The sequence below is a fragment of the Martes martes genome (genome assembly GCF_963455335.1).
Source record: "Martes martes genome assembly, chromosome: 6".
Classification (NCBI taxonomy): Eukaryota; Metazoa; Chordata; class Mammalia; order Carnivora; family Mustelidae; genus Martes; species Martes martes.
This window is the reverse complement of record NC_137893.1, coordinates 135,076,949-135,097,851: the sequence shown is the minus strand read 5'-3', so window position 1 is coordinate 135,097,851 and position 20,903 is coordinate 135,076,949. Positions and strand designations below refer to the sequence as shown.

The following is a 20,903-nucleotide window of genomic DNA, read 5'->3' as shown; positions in this document are numbered from 1 at the left end:
AGAGATCACAAGTAGGCAGAGAGGCAGGCAGAGAGAGAGGGGGAAGCAGGCTCCCCGCTGAGCAGAGAGCCCGACGTGGGGCTCGATCCCAGGACCCTGGGATCACGACCCGAGCCAAAGGCAGAGGCTTTAACCCACTGAACCACCCAGGCGCCCCACACTGAGGGTTTATTTCTGGACTCTCAATCCTGTCTATATGTCTATCCTCACTCCAGCACTATGCTGTCCTGATGACTGTAACTTCGTAGTAACTTTTGAAACTGCAAAGTGTGAGTTCTTCAACTTCATCCTTCTTTTTTGTTTTGGCTCCTCTGGGCCCCTTGCATTTCTATATGAAGTTTAGGATCACCTTGCCGGTTTTAGCCAAGAAGCCAGTTGCACTGTGGGTGGAGACCAGCCGTATCTGTAAATCAATTCAGGGAGTACCACCCCCTTGACATTATGATGTTGTCTGGTCCATGCACCTGAGTGTCCTTCCTCGCGTTCAGATCTTTTCATTGATCTCACTGTATAGTTTTCAAAGAATCTGTTTTACATGGAAGGCAGTCTTCTAAAGGGACGTCCTCCTCCTTCCCACCACTTACACACAAATGAAGAAGCCGGCAGAGGACACAAACGGTACTGATTAAAAAGACACGGAGGAGATTAGACTCAGCCAGCTCACCCAAAGGGGGTCATCAAAGGCATTTCCAGAGTCTGTGGCACGTTTTTTTATCCCTGTGAAGTCTCAGAATGCTGGTCCTCATCCTGGCTGCACGGTAGACTCATCTAGGAAGTTTCTGGAAATTGCGATGGCCAAGCTCCACCTGAGGCGAGTTACATCAGAATCCACACGTGGTACCCAGCCATATTTTTAAATATGTAGCTGAGGTAACAACGACTGCTTTACGTAATGATAACAAGTTTCAGTGAAGACTTACATTTTATTTATAATAATTTTAAAGGATAAATTTTTATTATAAAAGTATTAAAAAATTATAAATTTAAATTTATAATATTTAAAATAATATTTATACTATTTATGATATTCACATTTCTTTATGAGTCATTTATATTCTACCTTAGAAAGGAAGTAAGCAGACTGATGAGAATATATAAATGAAATTAAACGGGAAGACAAAACAACCAGGCTCCAAAAAGTAGGCAAAATGAAGGTGAGGATAAAATAGAACTCAGAATGAGACAAAAAACGCATGAGGGTCTCCACTTTCCACACAAATAGGAGAGACAGGATCAGCACCATGACGCAGCCCCAGATGGCGATCCTGAGGCTCTCTGGTAATTCGGCGGGTATTTGGCAATGAGACCAAAGAGGCGCGCACCAGGCCACACCCTGGGGGCACAGTGGGTGATGAAGGAGGAAGGTCCACACGGACATCACCCCGGCTGTGCGCTGGGTATTCAACTCACCCACACCTAATGCCGCTACCAACTCTTGCTGAAAAATACAAGTGAAATGTTCATTCCAGAAGAACTTTCCAAGTGTGAATGAGAGCCCTAAGGCAAACCCCCTGGAAAAAGACATGGCTGCCTTCGTCTATAGTTACCGATATTTTGTTCTTTCATCAAAGCACCTATAGACCAGGGGCGCCTGGGTGGCTCAGTTGGTTAAGGCGCTGCCTTTGGCTCAGGTCCTGATCCCAGGGTCTTGGGATCAAGTCCCGCATGGGGCTCCTTGCCCAGCAGGGAGCCTACTTCTCTCTCTGCCTCTGCCTGCTACTCTGCCTGCTTGTGTTCTCCCCCCCCCCCCTCTCTCTCTGACAAATAAATAAATAAATAAAATCTTAAAAAAAAAAAAAAAAGCACCTATAGATCAAATTAGAAAACATCAACTCTGTGTCTTTTTTTTCTGAATGAGAACAGTAGGTAAGATCTGTTCAGACAACAATACCCAAACCAGCTTGGTGCCTTCTGTCTCCCACCTTGGTATTCCCCGTACCTGAATCTGTTGGTGGCCGGGGTGGTTTCCGTGTTGAATTCGGCCACGGGCACTCCCCGGGCAGACACCTGGGGCGCGAACATGGCGGCAGGATAAACCACGGAGGAAGTTCCCACCTACAAAGCAAACGAATGGAAACAGACAAATGACCACACTCCAGGGAGAAGGAACATTCTTTCAGAAAACCTGACAGAAACTCAGGCCAGTTTGTGGTTACAGATGTGAGGGAAGCTAAGCTGGACGGGCTCAATGGGGAGCTTCCAAGGGACAGATGGGGAAGTTGGGAGGCATCCTTTTGGCTGATCCCTAGTAGAATGTGCTAGAAGAAAAGCAGCATGAATGGAGAGAATGTCAGATGAACGGCTCGGTTTTCGTTTCCGCTCTGGGAGATGATGCCAATAATCCATGTTCTTTTTTTTTTTAACATTAGAAAATGCAAAGAAAAAATATATACATCTCATCCTCCTGCTACCCCAAGATAACCACGGTTCACACTTTGATATATATTCTTTCAAGTGTTCCCCTACGAACACGTATTTACAAATGTGCTTTCCAAGAAAGGAAAGACCAGAACATGGTGGACAAACCAGCTTTTCTCATGTGACCCATCGGTCATGAGCATGGACACGACGCTGGGATGAGCTCAACAGTACTGGCCGGGTGAATATGCATCCATGAGAAAGTCCTTCTGCTTCTAAAGACACGTTCTAGAAATTCTGAAATATGCATACCCTTTGTCCAATTAATTCCACTTCTAGGAAAATGTGTCCTAAGGAAAGGATCTGAAGAACATGCTAAGAAGTTATGTCTAAGACAATTCACCATAGCATTATTTAAGATATCAAAATGTGAAATGGCCTAAATGTCCCAAAACAGAAAACTCGTTAAATATCTCCCTTTATATCAAGCAACAGGACACCATGCAGCGAGTTAAAAGATGATGCAGATTTGTGAACGGACTGACATGGAATACATGTGCGTAAAGTTGTTTCAAAACAGAGCACATAAAAATATTTTTGATTTAAATATTGGTAGATGACTCCTCCCATCTATAAATGATCCTGGTTCATTTAAATGCAGAAATTATAGGACTAAATTCCTATTTCAATTCTCTAAGTTACTTTTGAGATGGGAACATATTTTCAGAAAGAAATATAAAGTATGATAGAATTTAAAAAAAACAGAGCATATAATCTGAAGCCATTTTTGAATTTTAAACTATATGTATACATCTGCATAAGAAAATATCTAGCCCAGGGACGGGCAAGGAAAGGGCCGAATAGTAATTTTTTTAGGCTTTGTAAGCCAGACAGTCTCCATCACAAAGAGTCAATTCTGTCATTAGAGTGTGAAGGCAGCTGGAGATGACCCAGAAGAATGGATATGGCTGTGTTCCAATAAAACTTTATTTACAAAAACAAGTGGAGGCCCAGATCTGTCCCCCAGGCCGCAGTTTCTCCCTTCTGATCTAGAGAAGAAATATACTAAAATGCTAACTGTGGCTATTTCTGGATGGTAGAGTTATTGGGGATTTCGAATTTCCTCTTCACAATTTTGTACTTCTTTGTATTTTCTCAAATTTAATAATGAGCATGTAGTACTTTCAAAATCAGAAGCAATAACATGCCTTTTTTTTTTTTTTTTTTTTGGTGGCAAGAGGCTTCGTGAAGCCTAAGACACGGTCTTGCATAGTTGTGCATTTAAGATCAATTCGTATTGTTTCTTCATTTTTCTGTAGGGTACCACAAGACCTCTCAACACACAAATTCAGAGGGGGGACGGAGGGAGGGAGGAAAGAAATACCAAACGCCACCCCAGTCCTGCTGTTCCAGAAAATCTCAGGGATCAGGGAAGGGAATGACCTACCACTAGACACAAGTCGCAGAGGGTCAGCTCTCTGTCAACCTCTTCCAGAATGGCAGGATCCAGGTTTTCTCCAAACCACACCACATGGGGTCGCAGCAGGCCCCCGCACCCGGCCTCTTCGCACCTGTAAGAACATCGTCCTTCACCCAACCCCAACACCTGCCCCGCCAGAAGGTCTGCCTAGGTGGGTCACAGGAAGGCTAGGGGCTACTCCAAAACCAGGCTGTCCTGTTGGGTGGCTCTGATCCTTCTTATTCTCTGTTCCTCCTCTACCAGACCATGTGAGCTTATCCTGGATAGAAATTACTCATTTTAACGGTCCTCATCAAGTTTTTATTTTGTCTGGACGCACAGGGCCCATGTGTTGACACACGTGTTTCGGCCAACCTTCACAATCCCTTTCTAAACAGTGTTTCCAAAGACAACAGGCCCAAAATGGAGTCCCTTGTGCTAAGGCCCAGGTCAGCAAACCAAGACTTACTACCTAACCTGTAGCTTCAGCCTCTCCAGGAAATGCGACCTCTCACCAGTCAGTGTGGAACCACCCGGTCAGCACTAGCGGGGTAAGCCGCTGAAACACCCCTGGGTCCCCCGAAGGAAGGTGACCTTGTCTGAAACAATTCCCTCCTTGCTAGAAAAACTTCCTCGCCCTGCCTCCTTCGGCCTGTACGAGTCTTCCATTGTGTGTGACTCCTTGGAGCGCCTTTCTGTCTGCGAGATGGGACGCTGCCTGATCCGCGAAGCTTGGAGAAAGCCAACTGATCTCCAACATTGACGCAGCTGGATTTTTTTTTTTTAAGATTATTTATTTATTTGTCAGAGAGAGAGAGAGGGGTAGAGAGAGCATACAAGCAGGGAGAGAGGCAAAGGGAGAGGGAGAAGCAGACTCCCTGCTGAGCAAGGAGCCCCACACAGGACTCGATCCTAGGACCCTGGGATCATGACCTAAGCAGAAGGCAGATGCTTAACCGACTGAGCCACTCAGGTGCCCCTGGATTTGGGGTTTGCGCAGCAGCTTTCTCTTTCCCAGCCACTTCACCACACGCATCGGTGTGGCTGCCTGGGAGGAACCAGGCTCAGACCTGCCTCTAACACCCCGACCACCAGCTGGTCTCATCAATGACCTCCTTTCCTCTTCCCTCAGATTCACCTTTTTCTTGCCCTGACCACAGCCAAGTTCTCCAGGGTCCATTGCCAAAACCTTCTCATTTTCACTCCCTCCTACCTCTAAGTCATCTTATATAAACCTTCTAAAATAATCCCCCAAACATCCTTTTCATCTTAATAATCTACCCAAGAACTGCTCAGGGTTCCCCATTGTTTCATATAAAATTTTAGGATTCGGTAATGAAAATCCTGACTAAGAATCATAAAAAGGGTTCTGCAGTTAAATAAGCTGGTGAAATATTAACATATTACAACCACTTTTTAAGGAGGAACAGTGTACTTCACATATTAAATGATCTGAGAAGTCCCGCAGGAAAGCAAATTTACTCTGACTTTGTTTAATCTGTGGTTTCCGTATTTATTGGAACACATAATTTTTTTTTTCAAGTAATGCCTATCAACGTCACATGGATCTAGTGCTCTATGAAACATTTTAGGAACCACTGTGGTAACATCTGGTTTGCGAAACCTGAGAGAAAAAAGTCTCTCCAGGGTTTATCGTAATGTGAAAAGCCTGTCTGGTCCTGTAATTTCACCTTCTCAAGACCTTTTACTACCTCCTTTGCCCCTGGATTGGTAACATTGATTGACGAGGAGGACGAAGATAATACGCTTTACACACACCAGGTATGTATCTGCAGCCTAACAGCTCCAGAAACCTTCCAGACCTCAAATTCTCCCACCACAACACAAAGCAAAAAGAGACCAGAAAGGAGTTCTCACCCTGGTTTGGTTCACCTTTGCTCTTTCACTCTTGGCCTCATAGGTCAGGGCTGGTTTCTGCACTGGCGCCTTTAAGAGGCACCTCACAGAGCACCTGGGTGGCTCAGTTGGTTAAGTGTCCGCCTTTGGCTCAGGTCATGATCTCAGGGTCCTGGGATCGAGTCCCGCATCATGCTCTGGGCTCAGCGGGGAGCCTGCCTCTCCCTCTGCTTCTGCCCCTCCCCGCTGCTCATGTGTGCTGACTCTCTCTCAAATAAATAAATAATCTTTAAGAAAAAAATTAAGAGGCACCTCACAAAATGAACTTAGATTTTGATTCCTTTCTTTTTTTTTTTTTTTTTTTTTCCGGCAATCTGGAAAACCAAACACGGGCCGATGTTGTTTTACCCACCGGGGAAGTTTCTCCACTGGGATCCCGGCGTCTTGAGCTTCTGGGTCTGGAGCACTGAAGCAAATGGTATTAGAAAGGAAACAATGTCATTGGTATAATCAAAGAACAGAGAGATAACATAACCCAATAAGTCCGCATATTTTCCCGGCAGCATACAGTTCGAAACCCGGAATTAGTACATGCTGACTTAGAGGGGCCCAAGAAGGACAGACAACAAACAATTAGCTACTGGAGGTTTTACTCAAGAGAAGGAATCTGCATGTGGGGAGGGGGTGAGCCGCCGGGAAGCCAACGGGCGTTTCATGACATGCGCTGTACATGTCATCATGATTTGGCTCTTCCGCACGGATATGTATAAATATATTGCTTGTATGATATACACTGACTTAAAATGGCCAGGTAAAATTTTTCTCAATATTCCAAGTATATTCTTATTTTTCCCCCTAATTATAATAATAGTACATGTTCATCACAGAATTGTTAGAGAAGTCTAGAGAGTGGTAAAGAAGAAATCAAAATTTCCCATAATCCCACCATTCTAGATAATCACTGTTAACATTTTATTGTATTTTTTACCTGTATACAGATATATCGACATGAACGGTGTGTGTGTGTGTGTGTGTGTGTGTGTGTGTATGTTGGGATCATATTAGGTAACAGTTAGGTCCTGTGGTTTTCACTTAGCACTGTAAACTTTGAGCAAGATATTTCTTTTCTTTTTTTTTTAAGATTTTTATTTATTTATTTGACAGAGAGATCACAAGTAGGCAGAGAGGCAGGCAGAGAGAGAGGGGGAAGCAGGCTCCCCGCTGAGCAGAGAGCCCGATGTGGGGCTCGATCCGAGGACCCTGGGATCATGACCTGAGCCAAAGGCAGAGGCTTAACCCACTGAGCCACCCAGGCGCCCCGAGCAAGATATTTCTTTTATCAGACGGCTGCACTGTATCTAGTCTTATTTTTCACAAATATCCATGGGAATCCTAGGCTACTGTTCAATTTCCTTAGGTTTATGTTCAACTGAAAAGAGAAAACAACACACACTCGTCCCGGAGAGCAGTATAATTACCCTTTCCCTGATAAAGCCGCACAAATTGGACTCTTGTAATTCTCAGCCACAACGCCACAAGAGGTACAGCGGGTTTTAAATAAGCTACCTGAAAAACACGAATTAAATGAGACCAGAGTTTAGTATAATCAACAGCAATTGTCTCTGTGAGAGGGTACAAAATAACTGAGTTTTTATGGGTCCACGTTAGCAAATGGGGCTGCCCTAGGTTTCAAGGGAAACATAAAGGTGGGCAGCGGTCCTAAGCCAGCTGAGGGCACCTGCCTCCTGGACCCTGCAATCCGGAAGGGAGAGACAGAAAATCCCTTACTCCATGATGAAGCGGCTCCTGGATGACCTCGATGCGCAGGTGCATTTGAAGTGGTCGTTAGGGCACTTGAAGCCACAGTGAACCGAAGGGCGTGGTTTACCAAGTACATGGTTGATAAAGCTTCCCTACCTTGGATGTATTTGCAAACTTTTCATTTCGACCTAACAAATTTTGACTTTTATACAAAAGCAGCTCTGTGAATACATAATCTGCTAGTATATAAGCCAATAATTGTTAAAACCAGTGACCATTTCTTGAGGAGCCGGTAACGTGGCCGTAATTCACCAGATGTTTGCCTTGCGTCCAGCGCTATGCTGAGCCCGCCACACGCCAGGGTGGACATGTGTCGCCCCATTCTGTCCAGCATTCCCTCCTCGGGGAGCCATTTCTCTTCTACCCCATGCTGAGCAGAAGGAGCTCTCCATCCCATCCCAAAATACAAGCTTAGGTCCCGGCTCCAGACTGGTCCGATCATGGTACCTAATCCGGTAGTCTCAGGGGCCTGATGGAACAAAGGCCAGCCCCGGCCGTTTCAGCCGAAGAACCACTGAAGAACCACGTGAGGAGGACAAAGAGTTCTGGCTCTTGTCCAGGACCCTTCCACCTTCCACGGACACATCTGGGTAAGAGCCAGAGAGGCCCGGGATTGGATGCTGCAGGACGAGTGTCAGCAGCTTGGAAGGGAAGCTGGAGACAAGAGAGGAGCCACCTTTCTGGGAACGCTGTGTCACAAGATCCCTCGATGGCAAAGAGCAAGGAACACACGGTGCCACAGACACCTTGGAGTTGTTTGCAAGTGATGCCAACGAGCTGGCTCGTGAGGCATACCTACCTGCTTTATTTCACTCATATTTTGTGGGTTTTTTTTTTTTTAAGATTTTTTGTATGTATTTTTGCTAAAGAGAGAGAGTGAGCACAAGCACGGGCAGCAGCAGAGGCAGAGGGAGAAGCAGGCTCCCCGCTGAGCAGGGAGCCCGATGCGGGGCTTGATTTCAGAACCCCAGGATCACTGCCAAGCCGAAGACAGAAGCTCAACAGACTGAGCCACCCAGGCTCCCTTTTGTATTTTATATGCACAAGTGTGATATAGTTTCTAAAACAGTGTCTAAGGAGACGTGTCTTGAAAGAAGTTGCTGTGGCCAATGTCAGCGAGGTTATTGCCTATGTTCTTATCTAGGATTTTGATGGATTCCTGTCTTACATTGAGGTCTTTCATCCATTTAGAGTTTATCTTTGTGTATGGTGGAAGAGAACAGTCCAGTTTCGTGCTTCTGTATATAGCTTTCCAACTTTCCCAGCAAGATAAAAAGCTTCTGCACAGCAAAGGAAACAGTCAACAAAACGAAGAAGCAACCCACGAAATGGGAGAAGATATTTGCAAATGACAGTACAGACAAAGGGCTGATATCCAAGATCTATAAAGAACTTCTTAAACTCAACACACAAAAAAACAGATAACCAAGTTAAAAAATGGGCAGAAGACATGAACAGACACTTCTCCAAAGAAGACACACAAAAGGCTAACAGACACATGAAAAAATGTTCATCATCATTAGCCCATCAGGGAGATTCAAATCAAAACCGCATTGAGATACCACCTTACACCAGTTAGAATGGCCAAAATTAACAGGACAGTAAACAGCAAGTGTTGGAGAAGATGTGGAGAAAGGGGAACCCTCTTACACTGTTGGTGGGAATGCAAGTTGGTACAGCTGTTCTGGAAAACAGTGTGGAGGTTCCTCAAAAAATTAAAAATAGAGCTAACCTATGACCCAGCAATTGCACTACTGGGTATTTACCCCAAAGAAACAGATGTAGTGAAAAGAAGGGCCATATGCACCCCAGTGTTCATAGCAGCAATGGCCACAGTCGCCAAACTGTGGAAAGAGCCGAGATGCCCTTTGACAGACAAATGGATAAAGAAGATGTGGTCCATATATACAATGGAGTATTATGCCTCCATCAGAAAGGATGAATACTCAACCCTTGTATCAACATGGATAGGACTGGAGGAGATTATGCTGAGTGAAATAAGTCAAGCAGAGTCAATTATCATATGGTTTCGCTTACTTGTGGAGCATAAGGAATAGCACGGAGGACATTAGGAGAAGGGAAAAATGAAAGAGGAGAAATCAGAGTGATAGACGAACCATGAGAGACTATGGACTCCGGGAAACAAATGGAGAGTTTCTGAGGCACGGGGGATGGGGGATGGGTTGGCCCAGTAGTGGGTATTAAGGAGGGCATGGACTGCATGGAGCACTGGGTGTTAGATGCAAACAATGAATCATGGAACACGACATCAAAAACTAATATGTATTGGGGCACCTGGGTGGCTCAGTGGATTAAAGCCTCTGCCTTTGGCTCAGGTCATGATCCCAGGGTCCTAGGATCAAGCCCTGCATCAGGCTCTCTGCTCAGCAGGGAGCCTGCTTCCTCCTCTCTCTGCCTGCCTCTCTGCCTACTTGTGATCTCTGTCAAATAAATAAATAAAATCTTTAAAACAAACAAACAACTAATATGTATTGTATGGTGACTAACAGAACAAAATAAAAAAAAAAAAAACCTGTGTCTAAGTAAGTTTGAACAAACTGTTTCTATAACTACAAAGTAACAATTCTAAGGGATAATAAAACATCATGGTTTGGGTAGACTATTCTCTTTGTAAGGGTCACATTAAAAATGTGATGTATCTTGGGGATCCTGGGGGATCAGGTGGTGGAGCGTCCAATCTCAGCTCAGGTCCTGGTCTCAGGGTTGTGAGTTCGAGTCCTGTCCTGGGCAGGTTGCATCTTAAAAATGGTGGCATCTTTGGTTTGATGGAAGGCAGGGCTTTCTCTTGTTTCTACCTAAATTAGAAGAGTTCTAACAATCTGCAACCCCCAACGTTCCAACTAATGCACATATTATCTTATTTAATCCTTGAAACAACTGTAAGAGAGGTGTCAACATCCCCACTTGATACACTTATACCTGGCAAGGGACACCACCTGCATTCTGCACCTGCACAGAAACAAGCCGCACGGACAGACCCTGTAGAAGAACATGCCAACAAGGCACCCAGTCAGTGGGTGACCAGCTACTGCTGGGACACAAAAGCGAGACGGGACCCAAGTGAAGGCTGCTTCACCACCATTATCCCAGGCAAAAATGGGCAACTTCACTGCATGGCCACAGAAACCAGCAACATTCCCCATGGCGTCACTGCTTCTGGAAATTCCACAATTAGAAATGCATTCCTTGGGATGGAAGTTTTGTAGGCTCTTAAAAACAAATGCCCTTGGGGAGAAATCTTGCATACCCATTTATGCCCTTGTATGAATCAATTTATTAGATTTTTTTGGTGAGCCCCAAGCAGGGAGAGAGGATGAAAGAGGACGTGAGGGAAAAGGAGGATGTCATCAAGGGCAGAGAACGGAAGCCAGACAGAATATAGGACAAACTTGGTGGGCTGGCTGCAGTGAAGGTCACTGATCTGGCAGCTTCCCTAAGAGCTCACCAGCTGAACGGAAGCCCAGCCTCAGGGGAGAGAGCCAACTGGGGACAAAGGGAAGGTAAATGGCTACCCCCCAGGGAATGCCAGCGTCGTCCGGGCCCCTGCTGCTAAAGGAGGTTCCCCAGCCTCCCATTCCCCTAAGCCCAGCTGGGCACTTCACCGCCGCTGTGTAATACGCACACCGTACGCCTGGGCGTCTCATCAAAATGCAGATTCCGGGGGAGCCTGGGTGGCTCAGTGGGTTGGGCCTCTGCGTTCGGCTCGGGTCATGATCTCAGGGTCCTGGGATCGAGCCCTGCGTCGGGCTCGCTGCTCAGCAGGGAGCCTGCTCCCCACCCTCCACCACTGCCTGCCTCTCTGCCTACTTGTGATCTCTCTCTGTCAAATAAATAAATAAAACCGTTTTTAAAAAATGTAGATTCCGATTCAGTGGGTCCCTGGAGGGAAATGGCAGGACTTGTGGTTTGAAGTCTGGTTCCCCTCCCCGCATGAGGGCTCCTCACCATGGATTTCCAGAAGGTTCTTGGTGCCAGCCCTGCGGTGCAGCTCATCGATGTTCTGAGTGATGACCATGACCCGTCGGCCCTGCTCGCGCAGCCGGGCCTCACATTCAGCAATGGCCAGGTGCCCCGGGTTCGGCTCCTTGCTCAGCATGACCTCCCGCCGGTAGTGGTAGAACTCCCACACCAGGGAAGGGTTTCGTGCAAAGGCCTGCGGGGTGGCCAGGTCCTAGGAGTGGGGGGGAGAGAAGAGGCGGGAGTCAGAGAGAGAAAGCCAGGATGCACGAATGCTCTGGGACACGGAAGCAGGCGGCTTCTGGAGTGAGCAAGCTGGAACGCAGATACCAGAGGCCCACCCGGTGCGACAGATGCGGGACAGGGGCCCGGGGCCAGCCTGAGCCCCAGACCTGGGACTAATGAGGGACCGTGGGGAAACCAGCTTTAACTTCTCCACTTCCAAGGCGGGGATATTGCCACCTGTCCCATTCGCCAGGCAAGGAAGTGATGGACAGGAAGTCAAGCAATCTGCAGGAAAGTGATTCAGGCTGAAGCCACTTTTTCACGGAGCCCCACAATATAGGAAGTCGATTCATTTATCCAGGAAAAAAAGCAAAATGCGAAGTGCCTGCTTGAGGTATAATGGCTGTAGTTGACAAACTCAGTTTTTTATAACAGTAAGTAGAGCTACATGCATACACACAACTACGCATATAAAAACCAGGATATATATTGACAGAATATATAAAATATATTTTTAAGGGATTATTTCTCTTCTAGGATGGACAAATCTTATCCACAGCAAAAGAGAGGAGTGTCGTTGTTGTCTGGGGCTGCCAGCTGATGGGAAAGGCCACAGGGGAACCTCTGGCAAGATACAGTCTATATCTTGGGGTGCCTGGGTGGCTCAGTCAGTTAAGCATCTGCCTGCGGCTCAGGTTATGATCCCAGTGTCCTGAGATCAATCCCCACATTGGGCTCCCTACTCAATGGAGAGTCTGCTTCTGCCTCTCCCCCCACTTGGGCTGTTGCTGTCTCTCTCTCTCTCTCAAATAAATAAATAAAATTAAAAAAAAAAAAAGAAATAGTCTATATCTCGATGGTGGCGGTAGTGGTATTATGCATTTTGTTTGACTATAAAGGTCACCCTTCTATCCGGCAATAGAGTCAGTCTTCACTTGGGGAGTGAATGGGGAGCAAAAGGGTATGCTGTGGATTATCCGCATCCACCCCGTACGACCTTCTTGCCCTCCGTGCAGAATGCGAGTGGCCTGAAGCAGTTTGCAGGTGCCACGGGAACGTGTCCACGTGTGTCCCTGGAACACAGTGGTGTCAGACACCATCTACGGACTTCTTTGCTTCCCCACAAACTCTGAGCTGCTTTGACACCACTGACTGCCTCTCTCTTCTGGAAGCACCCACTGAGCTTCTCTAATTCGGGGACTGCTCTGTGTGGCCCTTCTCTCGTGGGACCCTGATGGCCCTCTGAGCTCCTTCCTCCCCTCCTTCACCTTTAAGGCGGTGATGCCCACCCCTGTCTCCATAGGCTGGAGGGCAGCAGAGGCGAGAAAACATCCCACACGTCGCCAGCCTAACGCACTTAATAGGGCAGGATAACCTTTCATTAACAAGAAGCTGCCTACTAAATTTGGAACTCACGTACTGAAGTGGCTACTTACGGTGGCCTTCGTTCAACCAACAAAAGTCTATCAAGCATTTCCATGTGCCAGAGTTCTGGGAGCTGGGGACAGAGCAACGGATAAAACAGACAGAACCTTCCACATTCCAATACTAGGGATTTCCTAGGCCGGGGGTTGGGGGGAAGCAGAGTGCCTAAGGCCAAAAGGACATTCTGGGCCCAGGATGGTGGGTGTTGCCTCCATCTGTTAAAATGGATTGAACGGTACACTTCAAAGTGGTGAGTTTTATTGTACGTACAGTTAACCCTTGAACGATGTGGGGCTTAAGGGCACCGACCTCTGTGCGGTCAAAAATCTTGTGTGTACCTTTTGATCCCCCAACTTAACTACGAATAGCCTCCTGTCAACGGAAAGCCTTACCGAGAACAGAAACAGTCAAAGAGCACGTATTTCATATGTCATATGTAAAAGATACTATATTCTTATGATAGAGTACACTAGAAAAAATGTCATTAAAATCCTAAGAGAACATATATGGACGGTGCTGTCCAGTATGGATCGATCCCAAAAGCACAGTGTCCCTTTACAGCATGAACCATGTGTCAGTGCCTACATCAATATTCTTATACAGGATACAAAACACTGTAGATGTTATATGTATTACTAACAGCAGACATCAAAAAAAAAAAAAAGATAAGGTGAAAAAAATTCCTATTTATCTATGTGTGAAAATTCATGTGCTGCTAATGAAGAGGCTGGTTTTCTGGTACCTGGTGCAGTGGGTAACCTCGCTTCAAGGCAGCTCGTCTGTACGCCCGTGAACGGTTACAGTATCTTTATGGCATATTCGGTATTATGGTCAAATTTGTCGTGCGGTATTAGAAACACTGTTACATTTTTTTAAAAACCACCTACCTGTGATGATGGGTTGATACAGCTTCTCCATTTGGGAGAAAGAGAGGTTGACCGCACCGTGGCGTAATTCTTTGAACGCAAAGTCATAGAACAGTAAGAAAACGGACACGTTATTAATTTTATATTAAATATTACTCGCTTTATGCCTATGTGAGGGTAGGCTGGCTGCTTCCGTCCAAGTCTTGCTTGTGACATACGCGATGCGTTCTTAGGTGATGCCGGTGATGGGGATGACACGCCTTTCTTGCCAGACGGTTGTTAGAGTCTCATGTTTACACACACGCAGGCACGACGGACCAGCGTATCAAGTATACGGCGGCGCGATCCTTATTTACGACTCATGAAGTGGAAATGGACCAGCACGGAGTCTTCAGCCCTGCTGCCTTCACGCTGAGAGAGCTGAGGAGGATGAAGGGCTGGTCTTGCTGTCCCAGGGGCGGCAGACACAGAGGAGGTGGGAGGGGAGGCAGGCACACTGAGCCTAACTTTACAGAAAAACACCGAAACTTCGGTCCCGCTTCTTCACCTTCTCCTTTCTCTGAAAATGGCTCCATATGGCACCAAGCCTTCTTCCACCATTTGCCTTAATGTCAGTGCCCGAGCCCATGTCGGAAAAGAAGTCAGAAGTCATCCTAGATTGTTGGAACTCTTCTGCCAGGCCATCTACTGTCCCTTTGTCTTCTGTGCAGTTTCCAAGTCCTCCTCCCCAACCCCCCCCCCCCCCCCCGCTGTCTGGCACTGGTTCAGAAGCTCTCATCTTCATCAAGTCATCTTCTGTTCATTCCTCTGCCGTGGTCTGCTATTCCGTGCCATTCCGTCTGCTAGCGCTTGAATTTCTCCAAGATCTAAATCTTTTTTCTTTTTTTAAAGATTTATTTATTTATTCTAGAGAGACAGAGAGGGAGCGTGTGCATGTGCGGGGGAGGGGCAGAGGGACGGAATCTCAAGCGGACTCCCCACTGAGCGTGGAGCCCAATGCGGGGCTCGATCTCATCACCCTGAGATCATGACCTGAGCTGAAACCACAAGTCGGATGCTTCACTGACTCAGCCACCCAGGTGCTCCCAAGACCCCAGTCTTAAAGCCCTTAGTCCCCCACCTTTTCTGCCACACCCACAGTCTTTTTCATGGCTTCCTTGATTGCCTGTGTTGTAAATCCTGAGAAGTCACGCACAACATCGGGAAGAAGTTCTCTCCTGCAGGAATATGTTGTTCTGGGCTTTACGGTTTTAGCAGCTTTGTCTCTAACAACAATTGCATCTTTACTGGTGTAACCCCTGCAGACTTTCATGATGTTCTCTCTGCCAGGGTTCCCTTCCACAGCACTGGCAATCCTTTCCCTAGAGCACTGTGTGTCATGAGCCTTAGCAGTCCTTATGACCCCCTGACCTACAGGCTGAATTAGAGACGTTGTGTTTGGGGGGCCAGTAGACCAGTTTGATGCCTTCAATGTTGAACTCCTGGGCTTCTGGGTGGCCAGGGGCGTCGTCCAATTTCAAAGGAATGTTAAAAGGCAATCCCCTTACTGGCAAGGTACTTCATCGAAGGGACCCATCCAGAAACAGGATTCTTGCAGTCCAGGCCTTCTTCTGGTACAACGGAAGGACTGGCAGCTGGTATTTCTCTTTTCCCTTCAAAACTCAGGGGTTATCAGCTTTATAGATAAGGGCTGCCCTGATCAGAAACCAGAGTGCATTTCTATCAAACCGCAGAATTGGCCCTTCCCTTCCTGCCTTAAAACCCAGCCATCACTTCTCTTTCTTACTAATAAACATCCTTTCTAGCATTTTCTCCCCCAGAATGGGGCACTTGTGTCTGTATTAAAAACCTGTTCAGGCAGACACACTCTCTCCAAAGCGATCTTTTTAATGGTACCTGGGAACTTATCTGCTGACTCTTGGTTGGTAGGCGCTACTTTGATAAGCTTGGCTTTTTTTTTTTTTTAAATCCAAACCTCTTTCTAACATTATCCAACCATCTTTTGCTCGTCCTGAATTCTCCAGCTTTAGATCCTTTACCTTCTTTCTGCTTTAAGTTTGCTCTTTCTCAAATCACGTTAGAGTCTGTGGCTGTACCTTTCTTACAGCAATCCCGAACCAGCATCAAAGCTGCATTTTCAGGATGAGATAAAAATGCATTTCACGGGGCGCCTCGGTGGCTCAGTGTGTTAGGCCTCTGCCTTCGGCTCAGGTCATGATCTCAGGGTCCTGGGATCGAGGCCCGCATCGGGCTCTCTGCTCATGAGGAGGCTGCTTCCCCTTCTCTCTCTGCCTGCCTCTTTGCCTGCTTATGATCTCTCTCTCTGCCAAATAAATAAATTTTTTTAAAAATGCATTTCACAATATGGTGAGTGCTATGAAGTGCGTAAGCCTAAATATTCACAGACCATTTACCTTTGGGGCAAACAATATATTATATGTTAATAAAAATAATTAATAAAGAATTTTTAAAAATGCATTTCACAAAAAGGGCAGGTCATTGCACCTGCTGGTGTAGCTATGGCAATGACTTCATGAATTTCCTTTTCTTTTTTTTTTCCAATGAACCTTACTGGATTCATTTATCTTGCAGTGGTGGGCAACCACAGCCGCAGACCCCAACCCACAGGTCACATCAAGCAATTCAACCTTTTCTTGTGATGTCATGACTCTCCTCTGCTTCTTGGGAGCGTTTCTTACATCACTACTGGCACTTTGCATGGGCCCCACGGTATGATTCGGGGTTGATCGTATTGTACTATGCACAATGGAAAAATAAACGAGAACCCCAAGAGATCACTCTTTCTTACAATACGAAATTTATTGGAGGGACAAACGGCTCACATGGAGATAACTAGTTCACACCGTATTTTAAGCGGAGGCCGACAACATGTGAGCTCAGTACAGCAGTAACTGGAGGTAGCTACGGAACCATTCCGGTAGTTCGGTTTATGTAATTACGATTTAACGCCGCATCATGACATTTGTTTACATGTCTCTAGCCTGGAATGATACCACTGGGTGCATAAGCTTTGATAAATTTTAACTTTCTGCAATAAATCTGTAAGGCAGTAAATGATAAAAACAGACTAGTATCTACATGTATTTCATGCATTTGTGACATACCTTTTTCTTCGATTTTTAGATAGTTCAAGGTTACACAGCTCATTTGTGAGTTTTTTCAGACTGTTTCAAATCTCTTTAAAAGGTCTTATAATATATATAGAAAAAAACTCCATGTGTCAGTGGACCCAGACAATTCACACCTGTGCTGTTCAAGGGTCAACTGCACATTATACCTCAATACAAACTGAATTTTATTTAATTTATTTTACTTTTTTGCCTTAATACAAACTGAATTATTAAAAAGTCCATACCCATAGAAGTTTCATTCTAACGGCCTTCACATAATGTTCTAAACGTGAAGCCCTAAGCCTCAACAGTGCAACTGTGGTTTTAAATATGAGAAGTTCAGGGGCACCTGGGGGGCTCCGTTGGTTAAATATTTGCCCTCAGCTCAGGTCATGGTCTAGGGTCCCGGGATCGAGCCCCACTTAGGGCTCCCTGCTCAGCGGGGAGCCTGCTTCTGCTTCTGCCCCTCACCCTGCTTGTGCTCTCTCTCTTTCTCTCCCAAATAAATAAATATAATCTTTTCAAAAAAAATATGAAAAGTACACAGGAACTTTAAAAAAATGTGTAAACCTGGGTGCCTGGGTGGCTCAGTTGGTTAAGCGACTGCCTTCAGCTCAGTCCCGGGATTAAGTCCCGAGTTGGGCTCCTAGCTCCATGGAGAGTCTGCTTCTCCCTCTGACCTTCTCCCCTCTCATGCTCTCTCTCACTCTCTCTCTCAAATAAATAAATAAAATCCTAAAAAAAGATATAATCCTGACTTCCAATATCTGTAGAAACGTGATTAACTATGATAACCAAGATTTCTCCTACTCCACTTTAATTACTAGAAGAAATTTAAATCGTTATGTGAATAAATACAATCTATACAGATCTAGAAAGTAAGGAAAGTGGCTGCTTTGCTTACATCTGAGACCTTAATCATACACAGTTTGTACTGGTGCCGAAGTAACCAAGATGGAAGAGTCATGGTTAATTTCGGAACTTTGCCCCCCACGACACACATCGGGCCCCAAGTCAGGCTCTGCTGAGGATTCATTCAGAAGAACCCTGTGGTATTCTGGAAACATGGCTCACCTGAGCTTGCCATCTTCTCCAGTAGCCCCCAGCTCCTCGGAAAGTTGGGACTCCGCTCTCAGCACTAACGCCAGCCCCTGAAATGATGACTATGTGCTTTGCTTTCGCAAAAAGCTTCCGAAAATCAGCCATACCTAAAGAGAGAATAAAATATTCCTAACTCCCGTGTACCATGTGGACATTCATATCCTGTATCAGTTGTTCATATTTTGACATGGCCTTCCATGAAATGATACTTTAGGATCTTCAAATAAAAATCATTCCTGTACCAGGGGCACCTGGGTGGTTCAGTTAGTTGAGTGTCCAACTCTTGATTTCAGCTCAGGTCATGATCTCAGGTTCGAGAGATCAAGACCTGCATCAGGCTCCACACTGAGCGTGGTGTCTGCTTGAGATTCTCTCTCCCTCCCTCTTCTCGCTCACGCTCTCTCTCTCTCTACAATAAATACATCTCTAAAAATATAATAAAAAAAAAAGATACAAATCTTTAAAAAAAGTAATTCCTGTACCATGAAGATGCCGTCCCTGCGGCCCGATGGACGACTGTGTAGCATCTTAAAGAAGCAGGACACACGCCATTGTCTTTGATGCTCAGCTCCACCTCCCGTCCCTCCACCTGTGAGAAGTGATGGAAACGACTGGCCCTCTGCTTTCCTGGCTGTTTGATGTGCTCGATAGAGTTTTCCCGAGAACAGGCTGCTACAAAGATTTTTAAAAGCTAATGGATGGGGAAGCATCCTCTTCCTAACAGTAAAAATAAGCTAGTGTGTGTATGTGTGTGTGGCGGGGTGGGGGGGGGTTAACCTCATGTCCACCGGACTCCGAAACCTTCCCTTCCTTCCCAAATCCTGTTCCCTTTGGGGATCTTGCTAACTTCCGCTTCCTTTGGCATCATTACAAGGTGAGAGTGAGAACCCCTCCCCACCGTGAACAGATGCTCTGCTCCAAACCTGGACATGTAACCTTCTCCTTACAACTCAAGTAACAGCTGGACCCTTCAACAAGACGTCACCAGAGACTTGGGGTAACAGAAGAGAGTTGAACACAGAGAATACGGTGACGGCAGGTTAACGATGGTCGCAGACCGTGGCTGGCTCCCTGGGACGGAGCGCCTAGTTCTACATCTCCAGGCATTGTCCCATTTGCTCTCTGGCCATCAGGGGCAGCAGCCACCATTTAGGGAGGGCTCCCTGTGCCCCAGGCTCTGCGCCAAGCACTATACATGGAGTATAACGTGGAATCTGCCCCTGCAACCAATGTCCTCATCCCAGGTTCAGAATAAGGAGCTAGACTTCGAAATGCCATTGTTCCTCCCCGGCGACAGAGATTCGGGTAGGCCAAGGCATGTGGCTGAGCGACACCCTTCCCTCCCAGGCACCGTGGCTCTGCAGACCCTCGTCCGGGGGCCACGTAAGTGCTATGGCCCCCGCAGGCCAGGCCTAAGCAGTACAGAGCTCAGGATAGCTGCCAGGAGAAGAGAGACTCCCTCTTCTGCCCTCCTCCGGGAGAAGCAAATGCCGGAGTGGCGTTGCCCATGGCCCTGACACATCTTCCAACCTATGCTAACGCACTGCAGATTTTGGCAAAAATATGAGTGACTCTTCAGCTGATGCAGCAGGTTTTCTGGTTTTCCCCGGAGGCAATGGCGACCAAGGAGAATCCCTGGAATGAATGAGCATCCCCTGAGAGACGGAACCCAGGACAGGCAGGACGGGAAACAGGAGAGAGAGCGGGATGCGGGCGGAGGGACGATGAACTCAGATATGAACAGGAATGTGACTTCACCTTTTATACTGAGCTGGTAAGACAGATCCTGTCGGTCTCCCGGGAGACCACCTCCCTTCCGAGGCTTCATCCTCACAAGCCCAAAGTCACTTCCATGACTGGCCCATGACTGTGAATCTTTATCTATTTATTTATTTATTTACTTATTTAAAAAAAATTTTTTTTTTTAATTTATTTGTTAGAGAGAGAGAGCGAGCGAGCACAGGCAGACAGAGTGGTAGGCAGAGGCAGAGGGAGAAGCAGGCTCCCCGCCGAGCAAGGAGCCCGATGTGGGACTCGATCCCAGGACGCTGGGATCATGACCTGAGCTGAAGGCAGCCGCTTAACCAACTGAGCCACCCAGGCGTCCCCATGACTGTGAATCTTAATAAAGGCCCCACCCCTTCTCCCCTTCCCCTCCTGTCTGGCTGCTGGTGAGAAGGCACAGAGAGTAAAAGCAGACTCTGAGAGACAAAGAAGGAGAGGCTCCAACTCCCTCTCCCACCACATTCTTGAAGTTCCTTGGGATCACGATTCCAGCAGCGTAAGTCCTAAAGGACTGAAGATGGGTGCAGGCACACTACCCCCTTGTCCTTGGGCCATAACCGGCCCAACCATGTGCCAGCCACGCCAAAGCTCCGCCCATGCTTACATCCCCTTTGGAGATAGACCAGTGTGACAAGTGAGGCACACTAAAGCTGTCCCACCAGGAAGAATTCGAAAAAAGAAACCCAGTCTGGGCGGATTGGAGTGTGCAGTCTGATCGAATCTCCTGAAAGAACAAGATGCTTAATAAGAAAAGGTACAAGTACTTGACCAGGGACTATGTGTGTGACTCCTGGCTTCAAACCCTACAAATGTCCTCAAGGACTTTGAAGTTCACCTATAAAGCTTTCCCTAGCCCTAACCATCTTTTTTCTTTTTTTAAATCTTAAATGCAAACTC

General features: G+C 46.5%; 1 protein-coding gene across 12 annotated transcripts in view; it reads right to left on the bottom strand.

Moving 5' to 3' along the window:
* The window catches only part of SIRT5 (sirtuin 5), a 40,439-nt gene that overhangs the window by 8,667 nt on the left and 10,869 nt on the right, over positions 1 to 20,903 (bottom strand). For all 12 annotated transcript variants that reach the window (XM_080805860.1, XM_080805869.1, XM_080805863.1 and 9 more), the window contains 6 exons: positions 18,195 to 18,328; positions 11,462 to 11,687; positions 7,153 to 7,240; positions 6,087 to 6,140; positions 3,806 to 3,929; positions 1,940 to 2,055 (listed from right to left, as the gene is read on the bottom strand). In XM_080805860.1, the coding sequence (XP_080661986.1) occupies positions 1,940 to 2,055; positions 3,806 to 3,929; positions 6,087 to 6,140; positions 7,153 to 7,240; positions 11,462 to 11,687; positions 18,195 to 18,328 (742 nt within the window). The remainder of the gene's footprint in view (positions 1 to 1,939; positions 2,056 to 3,805; positions 3,930 to 6,086; positions 6,141 to 7,152; positions 7,241 to 11,461; positions 11,688 to 18,194; positions 18,329 to 20,903) is intronic.